This window comes from Neomonachus schauinslandi, chromosome 10, assembly GCF_002201575.2.
Source record: "Neomonachus schauinslandi chromosome 10, ASM220157v2, whole genome shotgun sequence".
Taxonomy (NCBI): domain Eukaryota; kingdom Metazoa; phylum Chordata; class Mammalia; order Carnivora; family Phocidae; genus Neomonachus; species Neomonachus schauinslandi.
The window spans coordinates 31,139,607-31,153,484 of record NC_058412.1 but is presented as its reverse complement, the minus strand read 5'-3'; the positions used below and the strand labels follow the sequence as shown (position 1 = coordinate 31,153,484).

The following is a 13,878-nucleotide window of genomic DNA, read 5'->3' as shown; positions in this document are numbered from 1 at the left end:
AGATGAATAGCATTTGATAATGTTGATCTGTTTGATTTGTTACATGTCCAGTCAGAACTACTTAAATGGCCTGGAAACTATCAGGTCCTCTTTGCAAAAAAGTAAAATCAAGTTAGAATATTTTTATCAGTGATATCAAAGCACCTTTATGAATATAATGTTTCATTATCTCCACATGTCTCTGGAATAAATAAGCCAGGGTTTTGTTTTGTTTTTAATTTTTATTTGGCCTCTAATTGGTAGTTCTTTTGCTAGCCTTTTCCACAGTAAAATATTAGTGTTTTCTGTAGGCTATTAAAAGCAGTTTGGGTTCTCTAAAGAGATTCCATTTGGTAGTAGCAGGCAGTAGCTGAAACATGTTGAAGATAGTGTAAGAAGACTAGTCTGGGATTCCAATTTTACTGTTGATTTTTCACCTAGAAACTTCTGCAGTCAGTGTATTCATTTTACTGACTCAAAAATGAAAAAACAAAGCACAGGAAAGTTAAATAAGCTGCCTAGGATTTTACATGAAAAAGAAATAGATTATTCTGGTATCTTTTTTATATATAAAACTTTTTGAGAGGTACAATTATCAGCAATTAATATGACCAACCTATTTTGTGATCTTCATCAACTTCTGTATACTCTTTAAGATCTAGAATACAACTACAAAAATGTTCATTAAATTCCTCGAAATTTGTGGTTGCAAAATGCTTATTTCTTTGCTTTTTAAAGAATTTTTAAGGTATTTATACAAGCTCAGATTGCTCTTCTTGCCACATTATTCTGATTTTTAAGGGTCTTAGAAGATTCACTGATTTCTTTAGCATAAGCATTCTAAACCGTTCATCCTTTTAAATTAAATACCTTTGTTTTGAGTTCTTAAGACTGTTTAGAGTAAAATTAATCCTTGGATTTTTATCTACATAAGACAAAAGTTTTACTGTTTTTGGGGGGTTTTTTTCCTATAGAGCAGTGTAAGTGGAAAGTGCTAAAGAAGACTCACTAGTGTTTACTATCACACGTCAGTAGTATTGGACTTGGAAAGCATTTTCAGATTCCAAATTTTTTAATATAATTGTTTCTGTAAAACTTGATTGTTGATGATAAAGGTTTTTTTTTAAACTGCTTGCTGCATTTCACAGAACTAACTTATTAGTAAGCAGTTGCAGAACTACAATTAAATATTTTCTGGGAACTGTGCTTTTTATTTTTTCAATGAGGACACTTTAAAACAAAACTTGAACAAGCATAGCTGAGAGTTTTTATGGAGTCTCTGGAGTTTTTCTCCTTAATGTACACGATGCTAGCCTAGTCTGTAGAATAGTACTTTTGCCATGATGTCTTATTACTTTTGATAGTTGCTCTTACTTATATAAACTTTTAGCTTTTGAATAGAATGGCATTTTAAATGGTTTTACTTCTAGTTAGTATAAAACACTGAAATTTCTAGATTTATAGGACTTTGCAAAGTTAAGTATATTCATATTTAAATTGACAAGATTGTTTTACTTTTTTAAAAAATAAAAGTTTTTCAAAAATTCCTTTAATTAATTTCTTGAGGAATAAAATGCCAGTTTTAGAAATGTTGTGGCCAAGTTTTTTTTTACATTTTTCTTTTCTATCTTCTTTTGAAGCTTAATTGAATATTTTAACATAGGTCATTAAGGTATATTACTGGTGTAACTGGAATACACAAGCAGCTGTCATGAGTTGTGGTTCACAATACCTACAAATTAGTATTAATTACTAGTTTATTTGGGCTCTTCTGTAAGGTCTGTCACTGAACGTGTTACTGGCAATATGGAATGTGTTTTTAATAGATCATCTATGAACTCGTAAAACATGAAAGCAATTATTTTTTAAGGTCTCTTCCAGCTCAAATGTACTTTGAGTCCTTACTACAATAATAACAGATCAAGTTGCCATTTATTTTTAGAATTATTGGTCTGTTCTTTTTGCAGTAGTGGGGGGAGCGGTTCAGTTGGTTGATAGATATTTTTATTGGAGAACATTCAGTGCAAAATGGGCTGAAATAAAGGCTAAAATATAACTTGCACATTTTTATTGTGTTGTACAGAATTATAATAGAAGACATTGGCTGTAATATATGAGAAAATTTAATATCCACTAAGCACCACTTACATTTTTTTAGGTTATGGATTGTTCAGAAATTGTCATAAAAACAGAAGAAAAACTGGTTTAACCTTACTTAATTCAGACTTCACTGTGGCTTTAGCCAACTTGATCCCTCAGGTGTTTTTAACAATAATTTTGAAACAGCTATAGATTTGCAGTGTTAGACACAGGACCAATCCCTCAACTAATACACAAAAACCCAAGGCCCCTGCAAGTTATATGATTTTCCAGAAATCATACCAATTAATTGCAGAATGAAGACTAAAACTTAGGTTTCTTGATTCTTAATAGACTGTACTTTTCACCATGTTACAGTGACTCATGTAAGGCAAATTTTTTTTAATTATTAAAATATATTTTTTATTATGTGTATCAAATAATAAAAATAAAGAGAATTTCCTGGTTGGTTTGAATTGCCAGTAATATAAATGGCTTGTTTCTTATTGGGCAAACACAGGTTTACTATGAAGATTTAAGCAGAGTAATTTTTTTCTCTTATTGAAATAGGTAATAATAGATAAACTTCCATTTTAATGCATAGATTTTAGTATACAGTTAGATATTGGGCATCATAATTTTAAATTTTAACAAAACCCAGTCTACTGGTGGTGTTTGTAAAGGAAAGCTTTCTGGGAGAAAAAGTTAAATTTAGGTAAATTAGAAAATAATTAACTGTCACTTAAAAAGAAAAAAAGATTGCAACAGGGTCTTATGTGGAATCTGATTTATAGCTTGTCTCTCAGATCCAGTATTTCTGGACATAGACTAATTTGCTAACTGCATCAGAACTTTGGCATCCATTTCAAATGCTGGAGAGGGGACAGTATCTAGTCAGGTCATTCTGAATCTGGCAAGAATATGAAGAGACTTTCCTTACCTACCTTAAGAGGACCACAAAGCAATATATGTAAAGAAGAAGAGATGAGAGAGGAATTTTACTTCTGTTTCAGAGTTACAGGAAGGAAATAAAGTACAAATTAATTATTGAGACTTAAAACAACATGAGTAAAGAAATGTTTGGTAATGGTGTGTCTGGTTTGATAGTCTTATTTTAGAGAAATGAGGTGTCCTTGAGGCAGGGAAAATTCAGAACTGATATTATGCAAATACAAGCTTTTCATATTGAAGTGTGGGAAAAAGGTGTTTCCCATGTGTGGTGAACTCTTTTCTAGAAAATGGTATTGAAAAAAATGTTAGCCGGTTGATAGTTTTCTTTAAAGTATTTGTTGCTATTTTACGCCCTCAGAAAATCCTCAGAAACCTGCATTAGCTTTCTTTTGAGTTTGTGGCCTCTATAAATTCAGTTTGTGTGTCTTAACTTTAAAAAAAATCTTTTGAACAATTTTTGATCTATAGGGCAGTGCTGTTCTATTTTTAAACTCTCTGATAATTTTTTTAAGTGTTTGTGCGTCAGCATAGCGTCTGTTTCCTTTTTTAAGGAATTCAAGAGTGATTGTTTATAAATCCTTGTTGAGAAGCTTATTGTTTCTTGTGGCTTTTTAAATGGCTGTATTAAAGGGAGAATTATCACATGAACAGACATCCTGATTAACAGTGGTTCACTATGGGAGTGGGGGAGGGGCATTCTTGACATAAATAACTCCATGTAACAAATATTTCATGAATTTTCATTGACCTTGCCAAATAAAATGTCAAGTGTCAATCAAAATAGGTACCTAAGAAAAAAAGATTGAATTATCACCTCAAAGTTAGCATGCTGTCTTCTGAACATTAACCTAGGTATATTTTGAGTTCCTAAGATTTTGAAGAACTGTGCAGAGAAGTATTATCAAAGAACAGTTTTCAAGTGAAGGAGACAACGCAGCAGAAAAAAGTCACTGCAGCTCCTGTTCGAAATAACCTGGACCAGGGATTTGATAGGAGAGTTGGCAGCTGTTTGTATGGAGGGAAGGAAGCAGAGCAGCTAGTAAGCTTGGTGGAAATCTTTGTGCAGGGATTTGAGAATCTGGTAGAAATAATAATGAAGAAAAACCACAGGGAAGCTTTTATCATTGCTCATACTGAAATTCCCGTGGGGTTATGTTCGAGAAAGAGGTTTGTGGAATTTACATCCACAAGCAAGTGATAAAGAGAAAGAGAAAGGGACTCTCAAAATAGCCAATTTTTGTGTTTTCCACAAGTATTCATGCTTATGTTCTAAAACCAAAGCGACCTGGCTTTTGTATTTTTACGTGTTTGCCTTCCATCTGTCTCTGAAACATCATTTTATGATACAGGTAGATAACTGCTGCCCCACAACCAGCAGGGCCAGGGTAACACTCAGCCTTTACCATTGCCTGAGGGATGTAAGTAGCTAGTGCTTTGTTTTCTTACAAAATTAGGTAATCTGGGGCGCCTGGGTGGCTCAGTTGGTTAAGCGACTGCCTTCGGCTCAGGTCATGATCCTGGAGTCCCGGGATCGAGTCCCGCATCGGGCTCCCTGCTCGGCAGGGAGTCTGCTTCTCCCTCTGACCCTCCCCCCTCTCGTGCTCTCTCTCTCTCATTCTCTCTCTCAAATAAATAAATAAAATCTTTAAAAAAAAAAAAATTAGGTAATCTGTGCTGATTGGTGAGTATTTTCAAAATACTGAATTATCTTAGTCCTTCACATCATCCATAAGATAAAGGTTTCCAGGGGTTAGTGTGACATAGTACATGTGAGAATCACTGAAGAGGGGAAATTAATAGAGATAAAAATAGCTTCTGGAATACGTACGCTTTTTTGTGTAAGATTTCAAATACAAATGTTATGGCCTCAAATGCAGATGTTATGTTTTCATTCATTAGCAGTTTTGCACCACTTGAGACTAAAAGTGGAGTCTAAATCAATACAAGCCTGGGAATATATGCAGCCTGTAAGATATTTTTTGAAGGTCCTTAAACTTTGGCCAAGTTTTCTTGGTTTATTTTTAGCTTCTGCTGGTTTTTTTCTTTTTGGCAAGACTGCTCTTATTTCTAATCAAGCTAAAAACAACTTAAACTTGAATCACGTTAGAATTTAGGACAACAGTGATGAGTGTGGGAGTGTTTATTACGCTGCCCGCTTCACTCACTCCTCTGCTGAATGCAGTGTGCAGGACGGTACAACTGCTACTTCCTAAAATCTGGAAGAAGGCTTGACAGGAATTAAAGAATCACAGTTAGACGGCTGATTTTTCAATGACTTTCTAGTGCCGGTAACCGGATTAGCCGTTTGCAGCTATGTTCGCAATTAATCATTTATTTCAGTTTCTGTAATGATTACATAACTCATGGAATTGTTCTTTGTATTTATATGTCACAGCTGTGGAAACCTGAAGGGATCCTTTAATCCAGAGAGGTTATGTGATACAGTAGAAAAAAGCATAAAACTAGGCATCGCACAATCTAGCTTCTGGTTCCATCTCTGCCACTCTACTGTGTGACCTTGGATAAGTCTTAGCTCCTCCTCTCATGTAGAAAGGAAAAACATCCTCAGCACCACCCCCTTCACAGCAGTCATGTGGAATCAATTATGTGAGTGCCCTTTGAGAACGCGACGTAACAGAGATCAGGAGTTGATAGGATCCCCGTGTGACTGATGTAGCACCGAGGCATATCATGACTTTCCCAGCATTGTCATCAGTTACTAAGGTACCGAAGTGACCAGACGTTTTGGTTGAAGATGAAAGGACCATTTTAAAGTAGTTTGCTTTTTAAAAAAGGCTGTTTTCTTAAAAAAAAACAAAAAAAACTTCACTTAGAACTTGCTTTTATTCTGTTTTTCAATTTAAAAGTACCTTTGATATCCCGTAACTTTTTAGCCTAACTTAGGTGGCATCTGAGGAGAAATGGATCTGAATATTGATTTTAGACTTCTAGATCGAAATAAACTTTTCCTTTAAAAAAAGGAGGGGCCAATCTAAATTTAGAATACGGACCAGGGCTACTTGGAACCCTCTCTACTAAGGGTCTGGGCTCGCTCTCCCTCAGTGACAGCTCAGCATCTCTACAGTGACCACTGCTTTTGCTTCCTAGACATATGATATTTTGAGTAGCCTCACCTTACAAATAGATTTGCAGAACAGGAAGTAGATTCTTGAAAGGGAGGATTGTGATGAAATCGATATAAATCTCTGTTTTAAAATCTTGTACAGCCTTCTGTTCTAAAATCTTTTCTTCTGGATGAGACATTAGTCTTTAACGTTTGAGGAACTCTGTAACTGAAGACAAACAATAAGATACCAACAGAGAGGAAATTACTAAAGGATTATATATATTTAAATTACTTTTATCAGTAACCCACTAGACTTGGAAAGTAAAGGAGAAGAGGGGCATTTAAAACCAGTATGTTGGGGCGCCTGGGTGGCTCAGTCGTTAAGCATCTGCCTTCGGCTCAGGTCATGATCCCAGGGTCCTGGGATTGAGCCCCGCATCGGGCTCCCTGCTCAGCGGGAAGCCTGCTTCTCCCTCCCCCACTCCCCCTGCTTGTGTTCCCTCTCTCACTGTGTCTTTCTCTGTCAAATAAATAAATAAAATCTTTAAAAAATAAAACCAGTATGTTTTTATTCTGTGAATTTTCTTTAACTTAAAACATTATAAATTCAAGGTTGTCTGATATTTAAATCAATTCATTATCTTGATGACCACATAAACCAATAGATAAGAAATAGATTTTTATGATAAATCCATGCATTTGCTTTGGGGGAGGTTGTTTAATATATTATCATTATTTTATGTTAAGGTTAAATTTAGCATCGTTCTTAATCAGACAGAATCAGCCTAAATAGAAATTTTCCAAACAAATTAACTGTGATTCTTGGTAAATCCTATGCTAATAAAAGACACTGTCCTCACAAAGGATCCACAGTGTGAAGCCTAACAAAAATAAAGGTACTTGCTACTGTCAACGAATTCATCATTAAATTAGAGCTTACCAGTTCATAATGTAAAATAGGAAAAGGATGCTCCCAATAAAAAAGTTAATGAATTCTCCCCTCCTTTTTAATGACTTAGAACTAAATGTGGACCTTGGTGAAATTGGAGTCATAGAAGGGAGTGATTTTTTTTCCCCCATTGTGGGAAGATGTCTCTCCCCCCTGTTTATGCAGAAGATGACAGCCCCGGTCTCTTATTGCTGATGACAGCAGCCTTTCTCCACAACTTGGGGGAAAAGTGTCAAGGAGAGACTGGAGTAGGCCAGGCCTGGGGAAGTGATCACACTCAGGCAGCCTCCTGGTCTACTTCAGGGAGCTGTGAATGAAAAGTAGGTCCTCTCATGGAGGGGGTTGGAGACTGACCTCTTAGCGTGACTACTTGAAATAAAAGGAATTAAGTTGTGAATAGAACCAAATCCACATTCTCACACATTTAGCAGTTTTAATAACTTACAGGTATTTGTAAGCTTCTTTTAGCAGTTTTAAGACCTCTGGCGAATAAAATCATTGAGAAACTGTATTTAACTTAATCTACAGCGTTATAAGATCCAATTTCTAGTTGTATGCTCTCTTAACGTGATTTAAAGGAATCTAGATAACATCCTAGATAAACTGGTCTGGATGTCAGAAAAAGTAATGGGTTATTGCTGTGGCCTTTTTCTTCATGAGGGAGATAGAAACCAACTGGAGATGTTCTGAGATCCAGGTAGCAGGTGGGAGCTTGTTTCCAGGCTCTTTGCCTTTCTTCCCTTTGCATTCCTGTGGCCGATGAGGACTTTAGTAAGTTCAGCTAGTCAGAGTGTACAGAGGTCAAGAAATAAGTTGATACAGAATCTTAGTAACAATGGTTTTGCCACTAATTTAGGAAGCACTCAAGCTAGCAGTTTGTTATAAAGTCCAAAGCATTCTATGTGGTCAATACATTTTGGGAATTTTAAAATTGACTGTTTCATCCCTTTTGAAAATGTTAATAATAGCTTTAATCATGCTGAATCAAAGATTTTAATAAGATAATTTTCCTTTTTCTTCTTAGATCCCAATTTTGTTCGGACATTTCTTACAACATACAGATCCTTTTGTAAACCTCAAGAACTACTGAGTCTTATAATAGAAAGGTCTGTTAATGTAAAATGTTTAAATTTCCTTTTTTTTTTAAAGAGAATGAGCCAAGATCCTGTATGTTTCTCAGAAATAAATTGTATGAGCTTTAAATTGTAGTTCATGAGTACTTTTTAAAGAAATAACATCTTTATAATAATCTTTTAGTTTTGATTATTGAAGTACAAAAATAAGCATTCTTTTTTACATGGAAACCCAGTACTTGAAATTTCAAATTTATGGAATTAGTCAAGTTAAAGAACTATATAAAAATGTATAATTTAAGTTCTGAAAATTTAAATTTTGATGATTTAGGTGTTCTAAACAGAACTTTTCAAATATATCACATGTTGAAGAAAATGGAGCTTATCAGTGAACAAATACCATAATCAAGAAAAGTGTTTCAGCCACCCAAGGAACAGTCAACTCTTTAAGGATTACCCTAAAAACTGTTATGTTAGCTGATTCAGAGTGATTACACAAGCCAAAAATGAACAGCAGTCCCATAACTTTATAATCACATTTATTTTTAGACTTTGCATGTATTTTTAATCCTTTATTATGTTTCTTGTCTTTTTTATATTGGCAAGCATTAATTTCTTTTTTAAAAATTAAAATACGATCATTAACCTTTATATTATAGAAGCCTTGTTTTCACTGATGCATATGTGTATCTGTAGTAATCTTCACAGTGCTCTCTGGATTGTGCTGACTAGTGAAAAGGGGTGTAGTTTTCTGTTTGTATAATTTGATGTTATTAGTATTTTCATTAGTTTGTTCTGTTTTATGTTAGGTTTGAAATTCCAGAGCCTGAGCCAACAGAAGCTGATCGCATAGCTATAGAGAATGGAGATCAGCCCTTGAGTGCAGAACTAAAAAGGTTTAGAAAAGAATACATACAGCCTGTACAGCTGCGGTAAGAGTAACAAAATAACTGAAGTGATGAAGTCTGTATTGAACTTTTGTTTCAGAGTTGAAGTAAATAAGGATCTTTCCCAAGCAAGCAGGAGGTAGCAAGTAAAATGAGTGAAATAAAGAGCAATTATCGGGGCACCTCGGTGGCTCAGTTGGTTAAGCAACTGCCTTTGGCTCAGGTCATGATCCTAGAGTCCCGGGATCGAGTCCCGCATCGGGCTCCCTGCTCGGCAGGGAGTCTGCTTCTCCCTCTGACCCTCCTCCCTCTCATGCTCTCTGTCTCTCATTCTCTGTCTCAAATAAATAAATAAAATCTTTAAAAAAATAAAAAATAAAGAGCAATTATCAGAAATTATTGTATAAGTCTTAACATAGGATTTTGAAAGTGGTAAGCCACTTATAAAATTATTTAATTTTTATTTTTTATGTTTTAATTTATACAATTCATCACGGTAAACGCCTATGTGTGAGTTCCCATGTAATTCAATCATTCTTCTGTGTTAATGCCATAGAGTATTAAATGTATGTCGGCATTGGGTAGAGCACCACTTCTATGATTTTGAAAGGGATGCAGATCTTTTGCAGCGAATGGAAGAATTTATTGGAACAGTGAGAGGTATGGTTTTTTTAAGTGCTCAGTTTTATATGTAATAAAAGTACCAATATGGTGACTGTCAACTGATGTCATTATTGTTCAGTGTTGTTAAGGGTTGTTTATAACAGTGGCAGCACAACCATTTGAAAAAGCTGAAAATTTTCATCAAACAACATTTTGACCTACAAATTGCTCAATAATCACCCTGTTGACCCAAACGTATTTTCATTTAGTAAATCAGTGTAGTGATTATTTTGGAATTGGACAGAAAAAGTCTCGGTTTATGCTGTTTTTCCACTTATCTGAAGGTATATGTATCAGAGGACAGTTAGGAACTGGTGTACCATCAGAACACCACTGCTGGAGACGGACCGTGGGCCCCAGTTAGGGGAATAGAGCATGTATCAGAGAAGCCGCAGAGCAGATTGGATTGAAAGCCAAGAAACAAGAGTTCTGTTCTGAACACTGCCACTCACCAGATACATGACTTTGGGCAAAACCACTTTGATTCTGTAGGCTCCTATTTCCTCATCAGTAACATAAGAAGCAAGACTCAATGATGCCAACGTTTCCCCTCGAGTTTTAAAGATTCTATGATCATATCGGTCTAAGAATGTCCTAGACAAACTTGTTTCTAATGTCCAAGGTGTACTCTAAATGAGAATCAGAAAATAAAGGGTTAAATAAGAGTACTTTCATGCATAGTACAAAACAGAGCCACATCAGAAACGCACACTAACATGAAGGAATCGACCCTCTGGTACTCTTTGGTTTGTAAGATGCAATGTTAATTAGATTAACAGTGAATGTGTATAGTCCAACCTTATAAATCCCATGTGTGCCAGATATGTCTTTTTTATGGAGGATTATAAAATAATATTTTGAACTGAAGTTAGGAATGATAGAGGTGAAAAATCTATGAATAAATTACTTTCTAATTTTATTTTGAAAGGATGTAGAAGAATATGTACCAGACCATTAACAGTAGTTACCCATGTGAAGAAGAATGAGATTGGGATAGGGAACAGGGACATGGTAAAGGGGAACTTCCATTTTTTTATTTTTATCATTTGAACTTTGTAATAGCAAAGATATATTTAAGTATCACTTGTCTGATTTTAAAATATTTTAAAAGGATAAAATATCGAGTGAAAAGTTTTTAAATGTTATTTAAAATGTAATGTATTTCAGGTAAAGCAATGAAAAAATGGGTTGAATCCATCACTAAAATAATCCAAAGGAAAAAAATTGCAAGAGACAATGGACCAGGTCATAATATTACATTTCAGAGTTCACCTCCCACAGTTGAGTGGCATATAAGCAGGCCTGGGCACATAGAGACTTTTGACCTGCTCACCTTACACCCAATAGAAATTGCTCGACAACTCACTTTACTTGAATCAGATCTATATCGGTATGTAATTTGACATTCAAGCTGAAAAATCATTTCAAAGGAGTTAATTTTTTAAATGAAATACTGGTTTCTGCCTTATAGGAATGTTATAAGACCTAAATGAGCTAGTACATGAAGTGTGTAGTAATAAAGCCTTGATGCATAGAAGGCCTCCCCTTCTTTCACTCCCTGATCCCCCTGCCCTGCCTGGATTTAGAGCTTCTCTCTGTCTGCAGTCACTCCTAGCTGGTAAAGCTAAGTGCAGATCCTGGCTTTACCAATTGCTGGCTTGCTATCCTTGGGCAACTTTAGCCTTCTTGTTTAACTTTTACTACTCTGTCCCTTAGCTTCCTCAGGATTAAAATGGGGCTAATAGGGGCATCTGGGTGGCTCAGTTGGTTAAGCGACTGCCTTCGGCTCAGGTCATGATCCTGGAGTCCCGGGATCGAGTCCTGCATCGGGCTCCCTGCTCGGCGGGGAGCCTGCTTCTCCCTCTGACCCTCCCCCCTCTCATGTGCTCTCTGTCTCTCTCATTCTCTCTGTCTCAAATAAATAAATAAAATCTTTAAAAAAAAAAATGGGGCTAATAATAGTACCTATTCCTGAGGCTGTTGTGAGTCACAGCCTTTTTGAGTTTTTCTACATTGACATAACTACTGTCTCAGAAAGTCCATTTCTCATTTTAAATGGGGACTGTTTAGAAGTTAGAATTGCAAACTATTTTTTAATAACTAATGAAAAAAAAAATCTATAGATCGCCGTCCACTCCAAAGATCCTCACTATTCCCAAAAACTAATGTTAGAATCGATTTTATTTATTTCCCAAGATCTTTCCTTTAGAGGGGGAAAAAAAAAAGATTTATGAACTGCAGTGATTACTATATCCTCGATGAACTGATCATTATAACAGGTATCATTATTTAAAAGAACTATCCCGAATTACATTGCCACCCTAATTCATTAAATAATATTTATAAGTGCTGGGAAAGATATTATGAGAAAATCCCAATGTTGCCAAAAGCAAAATGCTACTATAAAGTGATAAGTACACAGGTACATGCATAAAAATATTGTTTTGGTCTATAGAAAAATACCCATAATTGTAAAATTTTGTTATACCTTGTTTTCATAAACCTTTCTGTTGGTGTAAAAAGAAGGCTTAGATGGGAGGTTAGTTTTATTTACCTCATTTACTTAAGAAAACAGCATGCTAGAGGGAAAAGTATCATGTAGAATTATGTCTTGATTTTAGAGCTGTACAGCCATCAGAATTAGTTGGAAGTGTGTGGACAAAAGAAGACAAAGAAATTAATTCTCCTAATCTTCTAAAAATGATCCGGCATACCACTAATCTCACTCTGTGGTTTGAGAAGTAAGTATTACTGACATTCTTAGATTTCATAGCAGTCAGCTATTACGATTTTAAATGCAGTTCTGTTTTTATATGTCTCATGTTCTTTTTTGTTCCTCTGTTCCTCCTTTCTTTTGCACTGAGTGAATAGTTTTCTAATGTAACATTTTTATCTCATTAATGATTTTTTGAGGGTTTGTTTAGTGCAAGCTTTAAAGCTTACCATCTACATCGGAATCCGCTTCAGATTTATACTAGTTTAATTCAAGGAATAGATATAAATGTTCCTCCTATAGAGCTCTATTCCCTGTCTCCCTTTTTTGTGGTATTATTATAATATGTATTACGTATAATAATGATGCAAATCTAATAATACATTGTAACAGTTGTTGCTTTACCATTTGTTATTATTTCCTTAGCCCATTACAGCTTTGCTCTCACCCACCTCCTCTGTGTAGTTATTGGCAATATATTACATATAGGTCCAATATATTACTTATAGGTCCAACATTACATTACATCACATCCACATTATTTTATACAGTTGCCTTTTAAATCAGTTAAGAGAAGCAGTGAGAACAAAATATGCACTTACAGCGTCTTCTATAATCACAGATTTACTGTTAGCAGTGCTCTTTGTTTTTGTGGATTTGTGTTACCATCTGGGGTTCCTCGCTGTCAGCCTGAAGAACCTCCTTTAGTATTTCTTGTATGGTGGGTTTGCTAGCAACAGATTCTCTGTTTTTGTTTATCTGGGGAAGTCTTTATTTTGCCTTCATCTTTGAACAATAGCTCTACCTTCAAGTTAACTAATTATTTCTTCTGCCAATTCAAATGTACTATTAAGCCCCTTTAGTAAATTTTTATTTTAACTGTTGTATTTTTTAATTTCAGAGTTTCCTTTGGGTTCCTTTTATCATTGCTGTGTCTTTTATGTCATCGTCGTCCTATCTTCCTGTACTTTCTAAATCACGCTTTCTCTCCTTTAGTTCTGTGAACATATTCAATAATGGCTACTTTGAAATCTTTTTCTGTTAAATCTGTGTCCTCCTCACAGGCAGTTACTGTTCCCTGCTTTTTTTTCCATGAATGGGTCATATAGTAGCTCCCCCTTATCTGCGGAGGATGTGTCCCACGGCCCCCAGCGGAAGCCTGAAACCACGAAATAGTACCGAACCCTATATACACTATGTCTGTTGCCTATACATAACGTACCTCTGATAAAATTTAATTTACAAATCAGGCACAGTAAGAGATTAACAACAATACGAAGAACACAGAACAGTTACAACAATATAATAGAAGTATGTGAATGTGGTCTCTCTCTCAAAATATCTTCCTGAACTGTACTCACCCTTCTTGTGAGGATGTGGGATGATGAAATGCCTACACAATGACATGAAGTGCCCAGGCAAAGTGATGCAGCCTTAGGCTACTAATGACCTTCTTACGGTACCTCAAAAGGACGATCATCTGCATCATCTGCGGGATGTGGTTGCCTGCGGGTAAC

General features: G+C 35.4%; 1 protein-coding gene across 2 annotated transcripts in view; it reads left to right on the top strand.

The window, feature by feature from the left end:
* The window catches only part of SOS1 (SOS Ras/Rac guanine nucleotide exchange factor 1), a 143,127-nt gene that overhangs the window by 105,031 nt on the left and 24,218 nt on the right, over positions 1-13,878 (top strand). For both annotated transcript variants that reach the window (XM_021697319.1, XM_044919136.1), the window contains exons 11-15: positions 8,050-8,131; positions 8,908-9,030; positions 9,542-9,645; positions 10,816-11,038; positions 12,270-12,389. In XM_021697319.1, coding sequence (XP_021552994.1) covers positions 8,050-8,131; positions 8,908-9,030; positions 9,542-9,645; positions 10,816-11,038; positions 12,270-12,389 — 652 coding nt within the window. The remainder of the gene's footprint in view (positions 1-8,049; positions 8,132-8,907; positions 9,031-9,541; positions 9,646-10,815; positions 11,039-12,269; positions 12,390-13,878) is intronic.